The following is a 26,681-nucleotide window of genomic DNA, read 5'->3' as shown; positions in this document are numbered from 1 at the left end:
GGACAACTTAGATAAAACGTACTACTCAGAAAATATAAACCATATCAATATGTATATGTTTGTGTGTGTGTATATATATATATTTGAATCACTCTGAGGTACACCTGAAACACTGTAACTATATACTTCAATTTAAAAAATATACACTATCAAAATTCACCCACCCCGAAATAGATAATCTGAATAGCCCGATTACTATTAAAGAAATTGAACTCTTAATTAAAAGTCTTCCCCCAAAAAGTCTCCAAGCCTGGGTGATTTCACTGGAGAATTTTACCAAACATTTAAAGAGGAATTAACATAGTTCTACACAGTCTCTTCCAAAAGGAGAGAAAACTTCCCAATTCATTTCATATAGCTAGTATTACCATGATACCAAAACCAAAGATAGTACCACAAAAAACCGACAGACCAATATCCTCCATGAAAATAGATGCAAAAATCCTTAGCAAACTATTAGCCAACAGAATTCAGTAATATATAAAAATAATTATACACCATGACCAAGAGGGGTTTATTCCAGGAATGCAAGGCTGATTCAATATTTGAAAAATCAATCAAGGTAATTGACCATATTAATAGGCTAAAGAGGAAAAACCACAGGATCATATCATCCAATACAAAAAAAAAAGCATCTGACAGAATTCAACACCCGTTATAGGTTGAATTATGTGCTCCCCCCAAGAAATACATGTTGAACTTCTAACCCCCCAGTACCTCAGAATGTGACCTTACTTGGAAACAAGGTCTTTACAGAGGTAAGCAAGGTAGAATGAAGTCACTAGGGTGGGTCCTAATCCAAAGTGACCGCGTCCTTATGAAAAGAGGAAAACGGGACTCCGCCAGACACAGAGGGAAGACAAATGTAAAGACACTCAAGGAGAGTGCCTTGTGAGGACAGAAGACTGGAGGGAGTGACGCACCTATAAGCCAAAGAAGATCAAAGGCTGTCAGCAAACCACCAGAAGCTAGGAAGAGGCAAGGGCTGATTCCTCTACAGGTTTCAGAGGGAACTTTGCCTTGCTGACACCTTGATTTTGGACTTTTAGCCTCAGGAACCATGAGACAATCAATTTCTGTTATTCTAAGCCACCCAGTTGTGATATTTTGTGACAGCAATCCTGAGATACTAGTACAACAATGATTCATGATGAAAGCTCTCAGAAAAACAGGACCAGAGAAGAACTTCCTCAACTTAGTAAGGAGCATCTATCCAAAAACCTACAGGTATTACACTTTTTTGTGGAAGACTGAATGCTTTCCACTCTAGAAGAAAAAGGCGACAATGTCCACACTTACTACTCTAATTCAGCATAGTGCTGGAAGTCTAGCCAGCACTAAAGAAAGAAAAAGAAACAGAAGACATATAGATCAGAAAGAAAAAATGCTGGCCCTATTCACAAATGACATTATTGTCTATACAGAAAATACCAAGAAATCTACAAAAAAATAAGAAATAAATTTTAAAAACCCCTATAAGTTCAGCAAAGTAACAGGATACAAGACAAATAAAAATCAACTGTATTTCTATATACTACCAATGAACAGGCATACACAGAAACCAAAAATACAGTGTCATTTATAATCATTCAAATAAAATGAAACATTTAAATATAAATCTAATAAAACATATTAGGACTTGTATGCTGAAAACTACACAATGCTAATTGAAGAAATCAAAGAAGATCTAAATAAATGGAAATATATTGTGTTAATAGATTGGGAGACTCAACATACAATAAAGAGATAGGTTCTCCTTAAACTTAGACATATGTTTGTTGCAATTGCTATCAAAATCCCAGTCAAATTTTCTGTAGGTATGGATAAAATTATTCCAAAATCTACATGCAAAGGCAAAAGAACTAGAACAGCTAAAAATAAAACAATATTGACAAAGAATAAAGTGGGAGGAATCAGTCTACCCAACTGCAGTATTTCTTATAGCTGTAGTAACCAAGACAGCATGGTATTGGAGGAGACACAGGCACGTAGATCAACGGAACAAAACTGAGAACCCAGAAACAAACCCACACAGATATGCCCAATTGATTTTTGATAAGACCGAAAAAGCAATTTAATGGGGGAAATATAGCCTTGTCAACAAATGGTACTAGAGCAACTGAACATCTATAGGAAAAAAATAAAACTCAACCTAAGCTTCACAGCTTATATAAAAATTAACTCAATATGGATCATGGACTTTAAAATGTAAAATTATGCAATATTTTAAAAACTAGAATAAAATCTTTGAGGCCTAGGGTTGACCAATAATTTCTTAGACTTGCCAACAAAAGCATCATTCATAAAAGGAAAAATAGGAAAATTTAATAAATTGGACTTCACTGAAATTTAAAACTTTTGCTCTGAAAAATTCCCATGAAAAAATGAGCTACAGAGTAGGAGAAAATATTTGCAAACCACAAAGGACTAGTACTAGAATACATAAAGAACACTCAAAACTCAATTGAAAAAAAAAATCAAACAATCCAATTAGAAAATGGGCAAAAGAAAGATATTTCATCAAAGAGGGTATAGAAATGGTAAATAAGCACATGAAAAGATGTTCAACATCATCAGCAGTATGGAAATGCAAATTAAAACCATAACAAGATATCTCTAAATACCTAACAGAATGGTTAAAGTAAAAACAGTGACAACACCAAATCCTGGAGGGGATGCAGAGAACTTCTCATACATTCTTAGTGGGAATGTAAAATGGTACAGCCACTCTAAAAACAGCTTGGTTGTTTCTTAACAAAGTAAACATGCAATGACCATACCACTGCAATTGTAATTTAGGGCATTTATCCCAGAGAAACACACCAACTCTGTATATAAATGTTTATAGCAACTTTATTTGTAGTAGCCCAAAACTGAAAACAATGTAGATATCCTTCAATGGGTAAATGGTTAGGCAAACTGTGGTACATCCACAACATGGAATACCACTCAGCACTAAAAAGGAATAAACTATTGGTATAAGCAACAACTCCTAGATGAATCTCCAAAAAATTATGCTAAGTGAAAAAAGCCAATCCCAAAAGGTTACACACTGTAGTATTCCATTTATACAACATTCTTGAAATTAAAGAAATAAAGAACAGATTAGTTGTTCCAGGGGTTAAGGTGGGGATGAGGATGGCAGGGAAGTAGGTGTGGCTATAACAAAGGGAAGTGGATACTTCTATAAAAAGGCAACAGGATGGCTCCTAATAGTAGTGATGGAAATGCCCTGTCTTGTCTGTATCGACGTCAATGTCCTAGTTGTAAAGTTGTTTTTGTAAGATGTTTCCACTGGGGGGAACTGGGTAAAGGGTACAGGGGATCCCTCTGTATTGTTTCTTACAACTAACTGCATGTGAATCTACAATTATCTCAAAAAGAAAAGTTTAACTGAAAGGAAAACAAAAGCGTTGTTATCTTGCCAGTAGCAAAAAAGCAGACAGTGAGCCAGATTTGAACCACTGGCCAAAGTTTGCTGACTCCTTTTCCTGGTTAGTTATATTACTGCAAATATCTTCTCCAAGCTTTTGGCTTGAATTTATCCTTTTTATATTATCTTTCAAAGAAAATAAGTTCATACATTTAATTCATCCACCCATCTTTTTTTTTTTTTTCCAATTAACTCTTCATGCCTTAACAAATCGTATCCTATTCTGAGATCATACAGATATTCTTCTATGCTTTTTCCTAAAAGTTTTAAAGTTTTGCCCTTCATATGTAAGTCTCTGGTCCACCTAGAGTTTATTTCTGTGGATAAGGTAAGGAATATAATTTCACATTTTACTACATGAATAAGCAATTGTCCAGACTCAGTAACTAAGTGTCCATCCTTTCACCAGAGAGCTACAACCCCACCAGGATGGTCAATAGTTTCTGCACTTGCATGAGCCTCTTTTTGGGGTCTCTGTTGTATTTTATTGGTCAAACTGTACATCCCTAGGCCAGTTCTACATCTGTTTGTAGGGCAAGGCCTGCCATCTTCATTTGCAGAAAGAAATGGTCTTCCACATAAATTTTAGAATCAGCCTGTTCCATTCCTGAGAGAACCTGTGGGGATTTTTATTGGAATTATACAGAATCAACAGCTCAGTCTGGGGAGAATGATTCTTAAATAACTCTTATTGTGTCTTCCTAGCCATGAACATGAAACTTTCCCTGTTTAAGACTTCCTTAAAGACTTTCAGTAAAGCTCAATTTTTTCGCCTAGACTGGCCACCCTCACCTTTCATTTGATTTATTCCTAGGTACCTTGATTTTTTAAGCTGATCTTGTAAATGGCGTATTTTAAAAATTATTTCTTGGAAAGATATTCATGGAAAATATAAATCAAATTTTTATATATCTGATACATATCCAGCTACCCTGTTAAACTGTTATCTCTAATAATTTATATACTTGTTTTTCTATTTAAAGAAACATTGTTTGTACATAATGACAGTTTTGTTTCTCCTGTTCCAATATTTACGCCTTTATTTTCCTTGTCTTACTAGACAAAACTAGAACTTCCAGTATATCCTTGTCTTGTTTCTATTTTTAAAGAGAATGCTTATAGTGTTTCTCCATTAAAATGTTATTTTCTTAGAGTTTTGGTAGATAGCCTTTACCAAGTTAAGAATAACCTGTTTCCAGCTGCTAAGAGTCTTTATTTTTTAAATAAATTCACGCTGAATTTTATTGAATGTGTTTCCTGTGTCTATTTAAGATGATCATATGGTTTTCATTCTTTAATCTGTTAATGTAGTGAAAGATTTATTATTTTTCTAGTATTAAACTACTGCATTTTAGGAGAAAAAACTTGTCATAATATACTATCTTCATTAGCTAATACTGACTTCATTTTGCCAATATTGTTTAGAAACATTGTATGCATATTCATGAGTGAACCCAGCCTGTAGTTTTTCTCTCTTACGCTCTCCTGTCTGCTTTGATATCAGGTTATACTCAAGGAGTATTCTCTTATTCATTAGAAGAATTTATTGGTAAAATTCAGCTATGAAACAATCTGGGCTTCGTGTTGTCTTTATAAGACGATTCTAAACTTTGATTCAACTACTTTACAGTTACAGGACTATCATGTTCTTACATTATTTTTGAAAACGATATAGTTTAAGAAATGTGTCCATTTCTTCTAAGCTTTCAAATTTATTACCATGTTAGCTTATATTTTAGTATCTGTGACATCTATAGTTATGATTTTTTATTACTAATATTGACTATGCCTTTTTCTTTTTCTTGATTAATCATTCCAAAAGCCTTTCTATTTCATTAATCTCTTAAAAGAATGAAATTCCGACTTATTGATCTCTTCTACTGTAGCTTTGTTTTTTACGCTTGTTTTCCCACCAGCTTTACTGAGATATAACTGACATATAACTCTAGCTTTGTTTACAAAATTTTAAACTTTAAAAAACCTTGTTTTCAAAATTTTGTCTGCTCCCTATTTTTTACTTTTTCTCTATTCTTCAATGAACTCTAAGCTCACTAATTTTCACCCTGCCTTCTTTGCTCATTTAAGCATTCAACACAGTACACTTTCCTTAAGTATTGCCTTCACTGTATCCCGCAACTTTTGATGAGAAAAATTTTCCTTATCATTCAGTTCTGAGTCCTTTTAAATTTCTGTTATGATTTCTCCTCTAACCCACGTGTTGTTTACTTGGAATGTGTTTTTAAATTTTCAAATGTATGGAGATTAGGGTTCATCTTTCAGTTACATATTCCCAATGTAAAAAAAAGCACTGGGAATGTTCCTGAGAAACCATATCCACCCCAAAAGGAAAAAGGCAAGCCCCTTAACACTCTTGTCTAGTATCTGGTTCTGGCAAGACAGTACTTGCCCATCCCAAACAATTCTGAAACTGGACAAAAGACATAAATTAACCATTTCTGGCACATACTACTGTTAGTGGATTGGCGTGGGTTGCGGGCGGCAGGGGTTTGCCAGAGAAAAGGAAAGCATGTTAAGTGAGCCCACATTCGCTCCAGCCTCTTGCCTGGAGGCAGTTTTCCAAACAGAAGCAAAGGAGAGCAGAGTTTGGGCAGTCTCTCTGGGCAGAACAAACACAGGTGAGAGTTTGGGTACCAGGAATCTGTGGGGCAGGGTACCAGAGAGGAAAGAGTCATAGAAAAGCCCCAGAAATCTTAGGGCTGACCCCAGGTCCTTGGCTGAACCCTAGGCTGCCCATGTGCAGGGCAAGTTCTGGGAGGTCTAGGAGGGAAGAGCTACTATACAAAGAAGGGGAGAGGGAGCTAAGAGAGGAATGCAGGTATCAAAGGTCTCAGAATGCTGGGGAGACAGTGGAGTTCCAACCCAGCCAGAGGGGAGAGACACTGGTAAGCACCCTGAGACTCTCACCCTAGAAGGCCGAGCCTTAGGAAGAGGACTTCGCCCAAGAACTAAGGCTCAAACTGAAGTATACCAATCCCAACAAGGAAACCAACTTTAATAAGATCAAAAGACCAGCTGGCGGTTTCGTTTTTGCTAGGAAAAAAAAAAAAATCAACACTAGAGAACATAAAGTTCTCCAGAATACAACATCCACAATAGCCAATAAAAAACTACTGTATTTGTAAGAAGCCTCGACCCGCAAGCAAGGAGATAAACGTCAACAGAAGCAGAGCCACAAATGACCCAGACGCTGGAACTGGCAGAAAATGATTCTATAACTACAGTAAGTGTATTAGAGAACCTAGAAGATAAACAAAAATGGGTGAAAATATGGAAGATTTTAGCTGAGAAATAGAGGGAAAAAGAGACCGAAGTTGAAAACCATGCTATGTGAAATGAAAAAAAATGTGTCAGATGGGCTTAACAGCAGATTGGACACACAGCAGAGAAGATTAGTGAATTTCAAGACAGGTCAGCCTGGAAGAGCAGGAAGGCTGTGACCACACCTATCCTGAGAGCAGTTAGCAAGGTGGTGTGAATGTCTTCAGCCCTGGGGGCAGCTTCAGAAGAGGCAGAGGGCTGGGCTCAATTGGGAGAGGGTTTTGGGAGATAAGCCCTAAGTGAGCTAAGGAATTAGGGGCTGAACTCAGGCAGTAGTAACTACGGGATCTAAGCTGAGAAGGGAAGGGAGGGAGTAATGAGGGTACTGAATCATGAAGAAGGAGGGGGGCAGTGGATTTCAAGTCCCACTGGGTCTAATCGTTGGACTGGGGGCTTTAGAGCCTTACTACGCAAACTGTGGTCCCCGCACCAGCAGCACCAGGCCCTTGTGCAAACTCTCAGGCCTGGATGCACTCAAATCACTATCTCTGGAGGTGGGGATATCAGCAAGCTGTTTAACAGGCTCTTCAGTGATTCTAATGCAAAGTTTGAGAACCACTCCTCTGGAGTAAGAGTGCTGCAGAGAAGGGAGAGGGGCAGAGCCAGAAGCCTGAAATGGACATTTTGGAGATGTTCAGTTATGAGCAATGACAAGGCCTGAGATACAGTTCAGGGAATAGGAAACTGTGACCGAGTGGAAGAAAAAGATCATTAAAGATAAGTGGCCTAGGAAACAAGGGGCCAGACTCTTACACAGATCATCTGCCGGACATTGAATTTGAGTGACAATAAGAGGAAGACAGTGAGTCAGAAGTTGAAGTTATCAGTGAATAAGGGAGCATGACAGAATGGCAGGTGACTGCAACCAAGGTCCGTGCACAGTGTAATCTGACAGCCTGCCCTTCCAAGAGCCAGGGTTTAAAGACAGAGGAAGAAAAATGGTTTGGAACTAGCAAGGAGGGTGGGGGGGCCTTCTGACAATCTTTACTGTGGATCCACCTCTCAACTCTCATCTCCACCTTCTCCAGTGGTGCCTGACCTTGTTAACTGCCTGCCAACAGGCATTCTCCCTTTCCTTGCTGGCAGAGCCCCAAGTTTAACAGTGTGCCTCTTTTAAAAGCTACATTTTCCAGCCTCTTTTGCACTGAAGGTCGCAAGCTAACAAAACATAAGCAGAATTGTGGCCAGCTTCTGAAAATGCGCCTTTTATGAGGACATAGGCCCTTTACTCTCTGCCTCTCCCCTTCTTCCTGCTTGGAACCCTCATAATATCATGGAGTTCCCATACCAGCCTTGGATTCCCTACCCCCTGAATTCTTCTACAGGGAAGAAAAACAAATAGCTAAGTTGTTTAAGCTACCGTCGTTCTGTCGTTCAGATTTCTCAGGTTTCCTCGTATGTGCAGCCAAGACAGTCACTAACAATTCAGGCTCTCAAGTGGGATCCTCTGCTCCTGGTTCGCCTCTACCTGCTGAGACTGGGCCCACCTCACTCGAGGGAGGCTCCCGGGGGTTAGTTATGGGCACTCTCTTCTCTGTCCACAAGGGCAACGCCCCTCCAGGCACTACCCCACCATCAACTACCCGCCCCCCCCCCCATACCTCACATTCGTCTTCCTGCCAGGAAGAACTAGATTTTATTCACTTTGTCTTACTTACTCTCAAATCAGCTGCCAGAACAAGGCTGTGCAAACAACAGATACTCAATATTTGCTACATTAAACAAGTAAAACCTCAATTTCAATAACCCAGGTTGGAAAAGCCCTGAATGGATTGCCTAATAACCCCTTTTGTTCTTGCCAAGAATACAGCCTTCCTTTCATTTCAGAATTCCAAGTTCTCTGCACTGACCTTGCTCCTGACTGTTAAAGGTCATAAAAGTTTCCCGAATTCACCCCAGCCCCTGCTCGGTCTACAGTAAGACAGGACGGAAAGAGGAGGAAAGAATGGAAAGCAACATTGGCCAAGCTGTGCAGGGTGAGCACAGAGCGACCCAGAGCACGGAAGGGCCAGAGACCTACCGGCAGCTCCTGGGGCCACTTGGCCACATCGGGGGTCCTCCTGGGAGACCTTTTGTTTGAATTCACGTACAGTTTTCGTTTGTGGAAGAGCTTCCCATTCAGCTCCTGGATGGCAAGTGCCACTTTCTGCACGGAGCCCAGATCTACAAACGCAAAGCTGCAGAGGAAGGTGAGGGCAGCTCTGAGCCAGGCTCAGAACAGAGCTGCAGGTGGGCACCAAGCCTGGGCTGAGAAAGGGCCCCCTCTCCCCTCCACAGGGACCAAAGCGGGGCTGGGCTGCTCCTAAAACACAAGGAGGCTCCACGGTGCCCAGATTCAGGCGGGAGAGCCTGTCCTGGGCTTCTTGGGGATCAGGAGACACAGGCTGACCCTACCACCACATATCATATGGCATGGATTCGGGCTTCCCTCAAACGACTCCCCCAAAAAAGTTCAAAACACTTTTACTGCCTTGAAAATAAGAAAGGGGAAAATATGAGTAGGTCCAGATTTCAGAGGCAACCAAGGCTGAAGAGATACAGTAATTTGCCTCGAATCAGGCCAACATTACCAAAAGTAAACCCAGGTCTCTGGGCTGCTAAACCACGGTCGTACGGACAAAGCAGTATCAGCTGCCCGCCTCAGAGGGTTAAATGTGGAAAGGGGGTTTCCCAAATCTCACTCTGCCAAGTCGCAGAGGGTGTGGCTTTGGGAGTTGGTGAGCATCAGCAAAATAGACAAAGAGGAAAGGAGTTGCTTCCCAAAGAAAACAAAGGAAGAACGGTCATTACCATTTGCAGCCATTCTGGATTTTGTGGACATGGAGAGGGCTGAAGTCCTTTAGAAGGCACCGAATTTCCCCCTACAACAGTAGGGTTTAAAAGAGAAAGAGACCCAGAGACACAACTTAGAGACCAGTTCTCAAGGTTTCAGATCCCCAACCAGCTAATCCAGTAATCAGCTGCACACATACTTAATGAGAACCTGTTACGTGCTGGGAGTGCCAGGTTTTGTGCTCAGTGATGCAAATACAGAAACAAGAAAGATCCAAGTCCTGCCTTCAATGGAAGCTCAACAGGGCAGGTAGGGTACAGACAAGACAATCAAGTAAAAAGACCATTTCACCACAGGGTGCTACATTCCGTGAGGAGGAAGTACAGATGCCTCTGGGAGCGCACAGTATGGGTCTCTAACCCAGATTTGGAGAGAAAGGAAGTGGTCAGGGTGGAATCCCAGGAGGAACTGACTTTTAATTTACTAGGAATCTAGGCTATCTCCCTTTCATCGCCACCTAGGAGGGGAGGCTTGCTTTAATCCAACCTCCAGCGCAAGGCCGACTGCCCCCGCTGACTCAGTCCCGGGTTCACCTTCCTTCATTTCCTTCCTTATGCCTTCAACAGATATTCAGCAAACATGGGCTACACACAAGCCTTAGGCTGAGTGTTACAGGAGATACTGATTTGAATCCCACATAAGCCCTGCACTCAAGGAGCTTAGTTTAGTGGGGATACACATGAGTGATCTAACTGATGGGGCGGGCAGGGTGCAGTCTGGCATTAAAAGTAAAGCCGGGGTGGGCAGTGCGCTGAGGGAGGACACATTCCTCTCGGTTGGCCTCTGGCCTCTGACAGAGTTTCCATATCCTCCAGGCCACTGCTCTCACTGTAGCCTGGCCTCCACTGCCCGGGGGTATTGTCACCTCCCCTCCCTGGACATTTCTCTGTCCCATTCTCAGCTCCTTCTCCTGCCTGCCCTCAGGCTGCCTCCCTCCCCAGTGGACCCTGGCCCCACTCCTTCCCTACGGCCACCACCCACAAAGGCCCTCCCTTCTCCAAGATAACATCCACCCAACCCTGAAGCCCTTTTGAGCGACACCCTGTTTTTTCTCTTCTCTGCCAAACGTGTAGAAAGGGCCGTGTCCGCCTAATGCCTCCATTTCCTCCCCGCCCGCCCTTCCCGCTCTACTGAAAACGCTTTCTGGGCGGCCTCGGATGCGCCCGCTGCCCATGGCGAAGCTTCTCCGCTGGCCTCCACTCTCCTCCTACCTGCGCCTCTCCCCACTTCTTCCTTCCTCAGCTTCCCCACCAGCACAGGACAGCTTAAACACCACAATAGTGATGGAAACCCCTGTTTCCCTAGAAAATTCTACTTTGGAAAAATGTATATTTATACCATCGTCTGTTAAGAGCAGCTTTTACCAATCTAAAGTCACTTTGTCAGCTTAGGAAAATAGAAATGCATAATGTATGGCTCATTTTTCTCCATCTCCATATTTATATTACATTTAAATTCAAATTTTCTAATTCGCTTTTACTTTTAAATATTTAATGTTTATTACACAGAAATCTACAAGATGCTGAGCAACATTCAATTTATGAACAAAGCAATGTGTGCTTAGCATTTTCAGGATATAAAAGCACTTTCACATACCTTATTCCATTTGATCTTTAAAACCGCCCTGTGAACTGTACATTATTATTGTCCTCATTCTCAGAAGCATAAGGATCAGAGAGGTTAAGTGATTGCCCTAAGATTACACAGCCAATTTAGATCGAGTCAGGCTTCGAACTTCAAATCCTACATTTTTTCATGATCTCATGCAAAAACCACAGCTTTCTTCTCTTGAAATTTTACCATTTTTAAAATAAAATAGAAAACTTTCATACTTTTGAACCTTCAATCACAGTTGTCAGGAAACCACAGCCTTGGGCCAAATCCAATCCACCACTTTTTTTTTTTTTTGCAAGTTTTATTATAACAGCCATGCACATTCATGTACTCGCTGTCTTAAGGCTGCTTTCATGCTCATGCTACAATGGCAGAGATGAGTGTTTGCAACAGAGGCATATGGCGTTCAAAGCTGAAATATTTGCTATTTGACCCTTTACAGAAAAAGTTTGCACACCCTTCTTCTATAGCAATAATTCTCAATTCTGATTGCATGAGAGATTCAACTGGAAAGTGACTTTTTCTTTTTCTTTTTTAAACTACTAATGCAATGCCTGGCCCACCCCAGATGAACAAAATCAGAATCTCTGAGATTGAGATTAAAGCATCAATATTTTTTTAAAGATGATTATAATATGTACCCAAGGTCAAAAACGACTGTTCCATGGCATTGAGTAGATTCAGGATGTGCTCATTTTCAGAAAATGTGCTTGAGGGTGAGAGGAGAACCCCCACCACACACACCTACAAATACCCCCAAAACGTGCCAACATCTTTTCATCCATGGGGCTTCAATGTTATCAGTGAGGTCATCCCCTCAGCAGAGTCCCTTCCTGTTGATAGCTGTTATTAGGAACTCTAAAAATCTGAAGGCATGCCCTAACTGTGACCTTTTTTTTTTCTGCTCCTTAATAGTTCAATTTGTTTATTTAAAAAAATTTTGGTCGCCTATAGACTTGACAGGAAGCTTGGTACATTAAGCTAAAATTGCCTCATACCCCTTAGGGAATCCTTTACATCTCACTTTAAATAATAAAAATAACTTATTAGGATTTTTTTAATCATAAAAGCATTAAATTGTTAATTATAAAAAAGTTTTAAAATACAGATAAGCAAAACAGAAGTATCGTCCATAATCCTACCACCAAAACAGAAGTACTGCATATCCATGTAGAGACTGTAAGACCATGCTGTCCCCTCTGCTCCGGAACCTACTTCACTTATTAATATATCCCTTTCAACCAGTCATTATAAATACATCATTTAAGGGATCTATCACCTGCTAATAATTATGGCACCAACACTTATGGACCACTGACTTTGTGCCAGGCAGGTGGAGGGTGACCGCCATTACTCACGAGCTAAATAACCCCACGCCCTTCAGGCTGGCAACAATAACAGCTGGACAGCACCAAGCTCTGGTGAGGACACAGGCGCTCTTATGCTGGTGCTGCCGGTGGGAGTACTGGCCAGTCTACCTGCCTGGTCAAGCTGTGGGCCCTGGGTGGCCCTGACCCCACATCCAGGTGCAGGTCCTGGGGACACACATGTGCACATGGACATGCTTACAAGCTGGTTCACTGTGGCTCTGTTTAAAGTAGCAAAAAGTGGGAAACCATTCATTTGCGCCACGGGACTTGACATTTTTGCAGATAAAAAATGGTCAAACACCAGCAATTCCTTACGGTACAACCTAAGCACCTGTATGTATACTGGTATTGCACGCATGTGCCAACATGGATATGTTATTTTATAAGATATGAAATGATAAAAACCACAGACAAACATACATCAAGAAGAGAAAGGGACTGACAGCTGCCTCCCCATGGCCTGGGCTCCCTTCTTCCTAGGACACACCCTGGACCCTGTCATTCCCAATGACTGCGTGTCCCTCTGAATGGCAATTTCCAGCCCGTGCTCTCTAACAACCTCTCTCACTCACCCCTCTAGTTCTTCATCTCCACTCCCTGGTTCTGTGACCCTTTAAACCCTGACACTTTTCCACCACCCTGCAAACTCCCAATCTATCCTGGCTCTCCTACTATCCGCTCTGCCCCACCCCACCCCACCCCACCCTACCCCACCCCTGCTTTCCTCTTCACGCCATGACTTATTGCTGCAGTCACTTCCCTGTGCAGAGTGCTTCAGGGCATTCCTACTCCATATTCCTAATTATCAGATCCCTGGTCTCCCAAACAGAACTACTGCAGTCTACTTCTCTATTCAAACCTTCCATACCCTCTTTCTACTCAGCTGATAAGCCTGATTCTTATTTTGCTAGGAAGAGAGAGGCCATCAAAAGGGAACATCCACACCCTGCTGCCGCATCAGCCAACCTCCCTGCACCCATGCGCACCCCTCCACGTGGAAGACCTGTCCTTGCTCCGGACCACCCCCTCTCACCTCCTCAAGGTCTCTGATGCTAGATTATCTCCTCTCTCCTGCATCAACTCCCCTTCCCACTGGATGAGCTACAAATGAGCTCTAATATGTGCTGTCTTAATACTTACAGACATGTAACACCTCTGACCCCAGATCCCCCTCCTGCTGCCACCCTACTTCCTACCCTCCTTTCTACAAAATTCTTGAAAAGTTCTGCACTCACTGTCTTCACTTCCTCTAATTCATTCAACAAATAATTATTAAGTGCATACTCTGTGCTCAAAAATATCTTAGATGCAGGGAATAGAGTACTCAAAAACCTCTCGCCACTCCCGGGCTGCTCTTATCTGGGGAAGACATAATCAGTAAGATGAATGAGTCGTGTGCATGGTAAGTTCAATGGCGATCAGTAGTAAGGAGACATATAAAGTCAGAGAGGGAACAGGAGGAGGGCTGTAATCTAGGGAGAACGGCCAGGCAGGCCTTCAGAGGTGACATCTGAGCAGAGGAGGCCAACACGTGGAAGAAGAGCGTGCCAAGCAGAGGAAACAGTAAGTGCAAAAGCCCTAAGATAGGGTCGGGGTCTCGCAAGGAGGCCAGCGAGGCTGCAGTGGAGTGAGCAAGGGAGAGGGCAGAGACACGGGCACCAGACCGCAGGGGACCAGCTTGAGTGCGGACTCTGGCGCTTCCTAAGAGGGAAGCCACTGGAGGCTCCTGAGTGAAGGGACGCCAGGACCCGCTTACTCCCGCTGCAGTGTGAGGACAACACTGAAGGGGCCCAAGGGCAGGAGGGAAACAAGCCAAGAGGCCACTGCAGGGATCCAGGTGAGACGAGGATGGTGGCCCCGACCAGGGTGACAGCAGTGGGCGTGATGGGAAGTGTTCAGACTCCGCATATATTTAACTTTTTGTGATAAAAAACTCGAAACATGCAGAGTAGTAGCAAGTACAAGGAGCCCCCACAAATTTCAACACCATCACCAAATTTCAACAACCATCAATCAACATTTTGCCGTAACTGTTTCACCCAGCTGTCCACCTCTGATTTGCTAGTGTCTTAAAGCCAATCCCAGGCATCATGTCATTTCACCCTTCAATACTTCACAGCTCAAAAAAGGATGCTTTCTTATGTAAATACAATAACATTGTCAAACTACAAAAATTAACAACAGCTTCTTATCAACTAATAGCAAATGTCACCAACCGTCTCAAAAATATCTTTTCAGTGTTGTTTTTCTACCAGTCAAGAACAGAATATGGTCTACTCACTGTTAGGTTGTCATTTCTCTTAAGTCTCTTCTACATCTCTTTAAATCTGTATCAGATCCCCTACCTTAATTTTTCCATGACTTTAACTTGTTAAAGAAAGCAGCTCAGCTCTTCTGTAGACACGAGGACTGGTTCCTTATGGTAGCATTTAACTTGATCTCCTATTCCCTGCCCCCTATTTCATTCAGACTAGAAATTAGCCATACAGCTTTCAGATACAGGTTATTATTTAACTTTTTTTTTTTTTGGCTAGAATGCTTCCTAGCTCATGTATCGTCTTCAGTAATACCGCATCACTTTAGGAGGCTTCTATCTGGTTGTCTCTTTCAGTGATGCTAAATTAATCCACAAATTCAGAGTGACAGCCTGATTCCTCCCTTGTAAAACTGCCCATCAGGGTTTTACTTAATGAATTTACCATGCTCTGATAACTGCTGTCTGAAACAGGTATTTTATTATGGTTTACAAAATGATGGTTTTCTGTCGTTTCTTATGGATTTACAGGCTAGCGTTCCTCTGTAAAGAAGAACCTTCTCTCATCCACTTAGGGTCATTTGTTTGCCCTGAAATAGTTATTTGTGTTGGAAAAGCAACACTTATTCTTTCCTTTTCATACCAAGTTTTCTATTAATGAACTACTGTCTTGCCACCTTCTATGTGTCCAGAGAGTTTTGTTTTCTTTAGGTATTATTTCTTGAGGTATTACTACAAATTATTGCTTTTTATCATCAGTAAGTCTTAATCAAAGGTAGTCAGTATTTTTGAAGTACAAACTGTCCCATCTTTGGCCCGTGGAACCCCCATTTTTGCTTGTTCTAGTGTCTTTTTATTTTTATTTGGAAACTTTCAAACACATAAACAGTGTAACAAACTCTATATACCTATCACTCAGCCTTCATAATTTTCAACTCGTGGACATTGATTTCATCTACACCTCTCCCTGCCACGAGGCTGTTCTGAGACAAACCTCAAACACCTCCTCGCTACATCTACAAACATTTCAGCACGTAGCTCCAACAAACAAGTATCTCACCTCTGATTACCACCTCTCCAGGCCTTGCAATCAAACCCTAATAGCCTTTGAGAGCTTTCTGGCATTAACAGCTCCAGACCCGGAATCAGCCATTTCCCTAAGAAGGCCTAGTCCTTTTCAGTGGGGAGTGGTACTGAAAGTGAATAACCTAGGAGCCAGGGGTTTACGGTCACTGGGTTGTTCCAGCACCAAGGACTTTCAAACAGTTAGGAGATATCTTTGAAAGGGAAAATAATCATTGTTATCATGGATTTCAACTCATACATAAGAGCTACACATAGTTTTTATTTAATTTCATTTACTTTTATATCTTTTTTCTTATGCTGGAAATCTTTACTCCTAACACATTAATTACTTGCTGTATCCTACTTTAAATACTTAACAGGTTCAAATAACACCAAGATTATTACAGACAACAAAATTACTGAGTAAAGTTCAAGATTTCTTTGCAGTTTTTTTGTCCTTATATCTTACTGAGGACATACAGCCAAAATACCATATTCTAAGGTCAATTTGAACAATTATCTTCCCTGACATCAAACTGGTTATGGCACTAATTTGTTTTCAGTTTTTAAGGAATACTTAATTTTAATACATAATTTTGATTTCCTTAATTATGAAAACCTTTATGTATTTAAAAGTTAGAACAAAAACACAAGGTAAATTCAGAAGCTGTGCCTCCATCTCCCTCCTACTGTTTTTTTCCTTCCCTCCCCCACAGGTCACCATCTTTATTCCCTTTTTATCCTTCCATTGTTTATTTTGGCAAATTCAAAGAGATATTCCATTCTCCTCCTCCATTCTGATACAAAAGACCGTTTGATCCTAGGTATATTTTTATACCTGCTGACAGACTGAATGTGAAGTGTGAAAAACATGCGAGGTCTGAAAGGAGAGTATCTCTCAGGTTCGGGTCCCCTTGCTGAGACGGGGAAGACTGGGAGGAGTGGGATGGACACAGTAAGTCTGAAACGTGTATTAGTTGCCCAAGTAGCGATAAGAAGTAGGCAACTGAATATACAAGTTCAGAGTCCACGGGCAAGACACAAGCTGGGAATACGGATAACTGGTCACGACTGTAGTCTACTACCACAGTCACGTCTCCTGCACTCATGACACTTGTATTTCTTTCCAATTCTTATGTCTTTTTTTCCTTGCCTTACTGTGCTGACCAAGACCACTGGCACAATGCTGACAGAAAGAGCAACAGCTGGCATCCACATCTTGTTCCTGAGCTCACAGGGAAAGCTCTCAAAGCCGCATCACTAAGTATTATATTTGCTGTACACTGTTAAGTCCTTAATTCATCCAGTGAATGTGTTTTGAAGTAAAGGCTCAATTTCATTTTTCCTGCATGGATAACGAAATGTCTCAGAACCAGTTTATTGAAAAGTCCCTTCTTTCCTAACTGCTCTGCAATGCCACCTGGTTTTTATACCCACACACCAAGTGTTCACGTATGTATAGGTCTATTTCTGGACTTTAGTCTGTTCCATCTGTCGACTATGAGCAATGCACTCACATCACGGTCATCCTTACTATAGTGGAAAATTTGTTCTCCTCTCTGTCCCCCTTATTCTTCTTCAGAAAGGTGCAGTTATTCATGGGACTGTAAATGTAAATTTTAGAATCAGCTTCTCAAGTTCTTTGGAAAACCTTTGGGTATTTTGATCACAATGGCACTGAATCTATGTATCAATTTAAGGATCATAAAACTGATTCTTCTTATCCATCTCTTTATTTAGGTCTGCCTTAATGTCTTTCAGTAACGTCTCATCTTCTGTACATACGTCTTGCACAACTTTCACTAGATTTATTTCTAGCTCTCTGTATTCTGGGCTCCTCTTCCAAAGAAATACAACTAACTTTTGTATATTTACCTTTTATTCAACCACCCTATTAATTCTCAACAATTCTAACATGTCCAGGAGTCTTCAAAGCTTTCAACTTAGGCAATCATCTGCAAATAATGAGTTTTATTTTTTTCTTTCCAATTCTTACACCCTTTTTTCCCCTCACTCGCTGTAGCTAAGAACAAAATGTTAAACAGAAGAAGTGATAGAGATACTCATGTCATGCTCTTGACTTTAAAATATTTGTTTCCCAAATGATAATGTTTTCTGTATATTTCTTGTGGACACACTTTATCAGATTTTGGAAGTTTCCTTCTATTCACAGTTTAAATCTGTTTAAATGTTTTTTTGTGAATTGGGTTTTTAACTTTACCAAAGATTAAACTGTAGCTTGAAGGTTCCCAAACCACGCACGTAATGTGAATTTAAACCCCAATTCACATGTAACCAGGCCTACTGTTATATGTTCTTAGGGTGATTGCTTAGCTCTACCAGCCTCAGATCCAGGCCAAGGCAGAAAAACTTCCTCAACACCACCCTGGGCCAATGAGCAAAGCTTCTGTGGTTCACACTTTCACTGAGGGTCCAGCCCTTCAAGGATCCTGCTTTTGCAGTGATGTCAATTAGCACTCTTCTCCTCACATGGGCCCAGGCTGTCATCTCCTGTCCTGACATGGCTGTTCTAGTCCAATCCACCCTTCGGGTTTTGAGGCAGGCAAAGACCCCAGGGAATTGGCCAGGCTCTTCTGGTTTTTCACTTACTGCTTATATGGAGCCCTCTTAGTTTTCCTTACCTTCTTAAGTCTCAGCTATATATTTAAAAATGGTATTTCTTATGTTTTATCCCCTATTTCCAAGTATTTTCTTGTGAGAGGGTTTTCAAATTATCCAATCTATCGGAATTATGGAAACAGAAGCATTTGAATGTTTTATATCCATTTGGCATCATGAAGGTTTCACTCATATACTCAGCAAGACCAGTTTCAGAAAACTAGTGAGGGTAGAAAGCAAACTAATGGGTTCAAGAATAAGTGTATGATGGGGGGTGGGAAGGGATAAATTGGGGGTTCAAGATTTGCAGATACTAACTACTATATATAAAACAGATATACAGGTTTCTTCTGTATAGCACAGGGAACTATATTCAATATCTTGTAATAGCCTATAATGAAAAGGAATATGAAAACGAATATATGTATGTATATGTATGACTGAAACATGCTGTACACCAGAAACTGACACAACATTGTAAATTGAACATACTTCAATTAAAAAAAAAGAGAAGAAGTCTTGAGATTAAAAAGAAAATGAGTAAGTGTGTAATCAATTTCAAAACTCACTACAGAGCTACAGTACATGCACAGTTCTGGCGAAAGGACTGATACACAGATCAATGGAATAGAAGGAAACTCCAGAAATAAACTGCTACATCTATGGTCAACTGATTTTCAACAAGGGTGCCAAAATAATTCAATGAGGAAAAAACAATCTTTTTAACAAATGATGCTAAGACAACTGAATAAAAAGAATGAAACTGACCCCTACCTCACATCATACACAAGAATGAATTCAAAAAGGATCGCTGACTGAAATATTAGAGCTAAAACTATAGAACTGTTAGAAGAATGTGTTAACTATAAATCTTTGTGATCTTGGATTAGGCAATGGATTCTTAGATTTGGCACCTAAAGCACAAGCAACCAAAAAAAAAAAGAAAATTCAGATTAATCAAAATTAAACTTTTGTGTATCAAAGGATACTATAGAGAAAGTAAACATACAACTGACAGGAGAAAAAATTTGCAAATCATATATATGATGAGAAACCTGTATCCAGAATATCTAAAGAACTCTCACAACTCAGTAATAAAAAGACAAACTGATTTTAAAATGGGCAAAGGATTTGAATAGATATTTCTCCAAAGAGGATATACAAATGGACAAAAAGCACATGAGAAGATGTTTGTTATTTATTAAGAAAATGCAAGTCAAAACCACAATGATACCACTTCACATCCACTAGATGACTTTAATCAAAAACACAGACAGCAGGGGTGGCGGGGGCAGTAAATTAGGAGTTTGAGATTAACAGATACACACTACTATATATAAAATAGGTAAACAACAAGAATCCCAACTGTATAGCACAGGGAACTATATTCAGTATCTTGTAATAACCTGTGATGGAAAAGAATCTGAAATATATATATATGTATATAACTGAATCACTTTGCTATACACCTGAAACTAACACAACATTGTAAATCAACTATACTTCAATAAAATTTTTATAAAAAATACGTATTAGCCACCTTAAAATACCACAGATACCTGCCCCCCCCAATTAAAAGACAATAACAGGCCTCTCTCACTCCCTTGTCTTCGGAGACGGCCCGCACTCTGTCTACAGAGTGTGTATCTACTTTTACTTTAACCTGAGCAGCCAAACCCCACACCTCATGGCCTTTTTCTTGGCTTCTGAAACAGCCTACACTCTATGTAGTGTGTATCTCTCTAAATAAATCTACCTTTACTCAAAAAAAAAAAAAAGACAATAACAGGTTTGGGGGAGGAAGTGGAGAAATTGGAATCCTCATACGTTGCTGCTATGAATGTAAAATGGTACAACTGTTTTGGAAAACAGTTTCGCATAGAGCTATCATGTGACCCAACAATTTCACTCCTAGGTATACACCCATAACAACTGCAACATAGGTTTACACAAAAAGTTGTACACCAATGTTCAGGGCAGCATTATTCATGATAGCCAAAAAGTGGAAACAACCTTGAAGTCCAATGATAAATGGATAAACTGTGGTATATCCATATAAATATTTTAGCCATAAAAAGGAATGAAGTACTGAGGCATGCTATGACACGTCTGAGCCCTGAAGACATTACATTCTAAGTGAAAGAAAACACAAAATGCCACGCATTGGATGATTTCATCTATGTGAAATATCCAGAATAGGCAAATCCATAGAGACAGAAAGTAGATTAGTGGTGCCAGGGGCAGAGAGGAAGAGAGAAGGTGGGACTGCTAACAAGTATAACATTTATTTTTGGGTGATGAAAATGTTCTGGAATTAGTGGTGATGGATGTACAACCCTGTGAATATACTAAAAACCACTGAATTTCATGCTCTAAAATAGTGAATTTTATGGTATGTGATTTATAGCTTAATAAAAAAAGAAGTGTTAATACAATGAAAAGTAAAAAATAAAAAATGCAGGCTAATGTTATTGCTATGAGTAATGAATCATCTTTCATCTTTGATCCAAGACTTTCATCTTCTACCAACAACCATGAAACTGCTGCAGGCTAATTTGTTGGTTTGCAAGTAGGGTAAAGTCTCAGAGACTTACTTCTCAGTTCTTGACAGAGCATTAATGTTACAATCAGAAATTTCTTTTTAAAATCCTACTTCTTTAGCTCAAGTCTTTCCTCTTCTATGAGACTGGTCTAAGTTTGTAAGTTGGAAGGAAGCACTGCAGGGAAGGCTGCTGCTCTCCTGGGAAGGGGACAAGGAACAAAGGTGCCCTATAACCACGGTGTGGGACAGCGTGGCCAAGCCAGCCCCAGGTGCTGGGCTGTGAAACAGGGTCAACCAGAGAGAGGAGGCAGAGCCTCTCCATCCCACGCCTCCCCCAGACCCTGCAGAACTATCTGCAGGGCTCCCCCAGACCATTTCACGGTAAAGCAACATGTACCAGCCTGCCAAGAAGAAGAGGAATCAGCCTCAGCAGTCTCTTCTATCAGATGCCAAGAATCCCCCAACCTGCCCCTTTGATTGAATATGATTTCACTTTTGAGTCAAAATGAATTACTGTATTCTCTGTGCTCCAATACCATTTTCTTCTCTCTTTGTTGGATAAACACATAACAGTCCATCTTTTATTACAGTGAGCTATTTACATGTCTTATTGATTATGTGGTTCTTAGGGACAAGTGGACATGGATTCAGCTCTTGTCTGACCACTCAGTAGGTCGGTGTACTTGGCTGAGGGATCCGACGTCTTAGAGCCTTGGCTGCCTCATCTCCAACTTGGAGACACCACCCACCCACCACCCAGGGTTATTATAAGAATTTAATAAAACCACACTAATGAAGCATTTAGCCTATTTCCTGGAGCATGGCTGATAATTAAAATATAATAAGGGGTGTAAAAAGAACAAGGTACAACTTGGGCAGAGAAGACTGAGTTTAGCTGATTGGCAAGGCGGGGATGAGACCAGGAAATCTTTGAAAAATGTCTGGCGTGCAGGAGGGGCTCCACAAAATTTAGTTTCTCTCATCCTTCGTCTGAGATTGAGCTAGAGTGCAAGGACTGGGTTATTCATCTTTTCCTGTGCTGAGTGAGCCTCAGGCACATTATTTCGCATAATGTGAAAATTTTAAATGCTCAAAAAAAAAAAATAGCCAGGGGATGCTTCAACTCGGTAGATTACTTCCATTTTCCTTTTGTCTGACTTCAAATACACTTATTACAAATTTTAAGCACTTATATGTTCTATGATCATTTCAGGTTTGTTGATCTGGCCCCACAAATAAAAAGGAAGATTTCTGGGGTCAAAAGTGTAGTTGTTTACATTCTACTAAGTACACAGCCAACTGACTGAACTGGTTCATTTAACTCTTTTTTTTTTTTCAATGGAGGCACTGGGGATCAAACCTCACACACCCTAAGCACACACTACCACTGAGCTATACTCTCATGCCCAAAACTGCTTCATTTCAAAGTGAAATGAGTGTAGTTTTTTGGCTGAGACTCCACTGCTCCCTATGACCAAAGGATCAGTAATTGAACGCTAACAAGGCCCCTTCCTGAAGGGGAAGCCGCCTGACTGCAGCCCCTCCACCCTAAGTGGCAAGGAGGGTGACCACTCCTCCAGGTTTGCATGATGGTTGCACGCACTAAACTGGGAGAGTCCAAGGCCCTGTCATGAGGTGGTCAGCCTCGTCACCAGCTAGTGACTGCTCACACATTCATAGCTCTAAAACACATTTTAAAATTGGTAAAATTGTTACTGGCAGGTTTAAGTCATACAGGGGAAACCAAAGAAGACAAACAACAGCCATCCACAGAGAGTGAAGAATACATACCTCAGAGACATCCAGCGGGAGGTTGCCAACATACACCTCTGTCTCTCTTTTCTTGAGTCCTAAGAAGAAAAACAGCATTAAAAAGGCAGGTAGAAAGTTAGAGGACTCAGAGGACTTAGAACATGTGACAAGCGACCCATTTTCCTCAATGTTAAAACATACACACTCCCCTACAAACATTCCATGCTTCCCCGCCTCCCAACCCCATGAACAACGAACGAATGGTTACACAGCCCTCAGTCGGTCAGCAGACACCCAGTCATGGAAGTGGTCCAGCGGTAAGTGCTGGCCGTGGACATCACTGCCTTCAAGGCAGGAGTCCACTCTCCTGCGGGGTGGGAGGACATGAGTCATCAGCACACGAGGAATCCAGTGCTTTCAGTGGGGTATCATGAAGTTTCAGTGGGGTATCATGAAGTTTCAGGACCAAAGAGGGTAGTATTTCAGAGTTAACATTCAGCTGAAGGAGGGAAGTAAGGGGGTTGTGCAGGAGGGAGGCAGAAGGGAATCCAGGCAGAGGGCACAGCACATGCAAAGGCATGGAGACATGAAATGGCCTGGCACGTTTGGGAGGCTGCATGCAGTCGGCAACAGCTAGACTGCACGCTGCGTGTGGGTGAGCGGTGAGAGTCCAGGCAAGAAGGCAGGCCAGGCCGAAGGCTGGGATCTCGCTGACCTTCGTGCAGTCCTCAGGCCAGGAGAAGTGGGTGAAGGGTTTGAGCAGAGAGGTGACCGCAACACAGCTAGGTTTTAGAAAGATGTCTCTGGAGATGGGGGAGGGTGAAATGGAAGGAGGTAAGGATTAAAGAGAAGCATGGGATTGGGAGCAGCCAATGTGACAGTGACCAAGCGTCTGCACTGTGGCCGAGGCAGGCGGATGCATCCGTGACTGAAAGGAACCTTGGCGGCTGAATGGAGCCAGGACAGGGTTAGGTGGATCCCAAGTTTCACGCTTGAAAAGAAACTGAGTAGATTAATCGGGATCCAGGTCATAGAAGGAGCGTCCCAACACCAGCAAAGCCCCGGCAGTTCACCTGGAGACTTCTGCTCCGCCAACGCTCCATTCTTCCCAAACAGCTGAGGGTCGGCAGTCACTGCTGCTCCAGGACCTGTCAAACACAGGTCTTAGCGCCGCACCTCCCAAGGCCAAACTCCAATAAAAGGAGTTTGGGCATAAGAAGCAGGGTCCTGCATAAGCCTCCACACCCTCTCCTGATGGAGGGTTTCCCTTCCTCCTTCCAGACTCAGGTTCCAAGCCAGGAAGCCCTCCACTGGACCTTTTTATTTGCTAATTGTTAAAGCACACTTAGGGTTAGAATCAACACACAAGGAATGCTGGGGGGTGACTCCTAAGCTCTGGGCAAGGTGAGGCAGGAGCAAGAGGAAGAGCAGGCGGCAGGGTGGAGGGAGGCTTGTTTATCAGCAAAAGGAAGCAACTTACATGCTGCAGTTTCTTTCCAACAGGATCTCCTGCAAAGCCAACGAGCCACAGTTAAAGGAACGCTGGGACCATCCACCATTGCAGTTCTAACTAGGTACTGCGGCAGGCAGAATAATCCCCTCTGCTCCCCCGCACAAAGTGGTCCATATCCTGATCCCCGGAACCTACTAAGGGTTCTGGTCACCAATTCTACTGTGAGCAAAGGGAGGGGGCAGTTTTTCTACATCACCAAGCAATGCTCCAGACACCAGCTGGTTGCTCTACAATTCTGACACTACCCAGAGACAGCATCAGATTCCACAGGTTAAGGGCTCAGTCCCGCAGGACTCTCCCCAGCCCACCCCAACTTCAGACACCAGTTGCCTGCAGGCCCAGGTTGTCATTTGTGTTTCTGACAGACCCATCATAGACTGGAAGTTCCCAGAGCCCCTCCTTGGGTGTGCCATCAGTTTGCTAGAGTGGCTCACACCTCAGGAGACATATTTTCCCTACTAGATTGCCATTTATTTAAAAGGGATATAACTCAGGAACAGCCAGATGGAAGAGACGCACAGGGCAAAGTATAAGGAAAGAGTGCGGGGCTTCCATGCTCCCCAGGTCTCTATCACCAACCTGGAAGCTCTCAGAATCTGTGCTTTTGGGGTTTTATGGAGGCTTCATTGCAGAGGCATGCTTGATTAAATCATTGGCCATCAGCGACTGGCTCAACCTCCAGCCCTTCTTCCCTCCCCAGAGGTGGGGGTGTGGGGGACGGAACTGAAAGCTCCTCTAATCGGCCAGCCCCCATCCTTAGGTTACCCAGGGGCTTTCCAAAAGCCAACTTATTAACATAACAAAAGACACCCTTACTTCTCTCGGCACTTGAAATTTCAACGGTTTCAGGAGCTCTGTGCCAGAAACCAAAGACCAAATGTATTATTTCTTTTTATAAATCACAATATCACACCTACGAATATGTTTGGTTACATGGCAAGGGGGAATTAAAGCTGCTGATCAGCTGACTATAACATAGAGATTATCCGTGTGGGCCTAATGTCACCACAGGACTCCTTTAAAGTGGAAGAGGGAGGCATAGAAGAGAGTCAGGTAAAGAGATGTGCCAACAGAGGCAAGATTAAAGCAATGCAACATGAGAACTGGGCCACCATTGGTTGCTGGCTTTGAAAGACGAGGAAGGGGACCAGAGAACACAGGCGGCCTCCAGAAGCTGGAAAAGGCAAGAAAACAATTCTCTCGCAAGCCTCCAGAAAGAACACAGCCCTGCTAACAACTTGATTTTAGCCCAGTGAGGCATGTGTCAGGCTTCTGACCTCCAGAATTGTAGGCTGTGTTGTTTAAGCCACTAAACAAGTGGTGATCTGTTACAGCAGCAAAGAGAAAACTAACACAGGTGCCACGAGTAACTTTAAAACCTGGCTGCCTAGGGACAGAACGGGGCCTCTGGAATTAGGCAGATGCAGCTGAGTCCAGCCCAGGGACTCTGAGCTTCTTTTACTTGTCAAAGACTTTGAGTATGCTTTACCTGTTAAATGGGAATCAAAAAGCCCAAGCCATAGATTACGAGAGTGACCTGCGATACAACACTTACAGCACCTGCCACGAATTAAGAGCTTGATAAATGACAACCACTGTGTTCACTTTTATAGATTTCAGGAATGCTTTCCTATGATCCTGCAGGGTATTACTGTCCCACTTTACAGATGAGAAAGTCAAAGCTCAAAGGCATCAGATGATTTGTTAAAATTACAAAAGATACTAAGGTAATTCAGGTCTGTGACTCCAAAGCCTTGGTTCTTTTCCTACCAATAAGGAGGCTGTCAAAGTCATTTCAAAGAAGTTTTTTTTTTCTTTACTGTAGGAGAAACACAAATTAAAACGTTAAAATTTAAAAGTAGTAACTCTTTCCTCTAAATTGTTCCCAGCTGTAGGCGGAAACAGCTTTAGCTGCAACTAAATTTAACTAGAACTCGAAGTGGTTAAGATAATTAAAAGAGTGAGGTATTATGAATAAAAACAAAGATTTACAGGCATAGTCAGGCTATGGGTGTTATTTCCCAATTTCCTGGTAATCCCTGGAAAAGTCTATGAGCTTCTGGAAGAGGGCAGGCACCCACACCTCCCAAGCAAAGGCCCAGCACAAAATTTTCAAAGATGCCATTAAGGGCCTACCACGTGCTATACTGAACATCTAATGCTCATTTAATCCTCGTAGAAACTCTTCACAACTAGGCATTATTACCCCGTTGTACAGATGAAATCCTGGAGGCTCAGAGACCATAACCTGGTATTTTGTCCAAGACCACTTAATTTATGCTCATAAATGGAAAAGTCTGTTTTTTCATTTCAGACCATGCGACACCAAAGCCAAGAGCTTCCACTA

The 26,681-nt window shown here is 41.9% G+C and overlaps 1 protein-coding gene across 1 annotated transcript in view; it reads right to left on the bottom strand.

Moving 5' to 3' along the window:
• Nucleotides 1-26,681, bottom strand: part of TDRD10 (tudor domain containing 10) — a 43,103-nt gene that overhangs the window by 13,483 nt on the left and 2,939 nt on the right. The window contains exons 3-7 of the mRNA XM_045515973.2: nucleotides 24,302-24,330; nucleotides 23,895-23,969; nucleotides 22,861-22,919; nucleotides 9,563-9,633; nucleotides 8,793-8,949 (exon numbers count right to left, since the gene is read on the bottom strand). Of these exons, the coding sequence (XP_045371929.2) occupies nucleotides 8,793-8,949; nucleotides 9,563-9,633; nucleotides 22,861-22,919; nucleotides 23,895-23,969; nucleotides 24,302-24,330 (391 nt within the window). The remainder of the gene's footprint in view (nucleotides 1-8,792; nucleotides 8,950-9,562; nucleotides 9,634-22,860; nucleotides 22,920-23,894; nucleotides 23,970-24,301; nucleotides 24,331-26,681) is intronic.

The sequence above is a fragment of the Camelus bactrianus genome, chromosome 21, assembly GCF_048773025.1.
Source record: "Camelus bactrianus isolate YW-2024 breed Bactrian camel chromosome 21, ASM4877302v1, whole genome shotgun sequence".
NCBI classification, from domain to species: Eukaryota; Metazoa; Chordata; class Mammalia; order Artiodactyla; family Camelidae; genus Camelus; species Camelus bactrianus.
The sequence above is the reverse complement of the archived record's forward strand: the minus strand, read 5'-3'. Positions and strand labels throughout refer to the sequence as shown.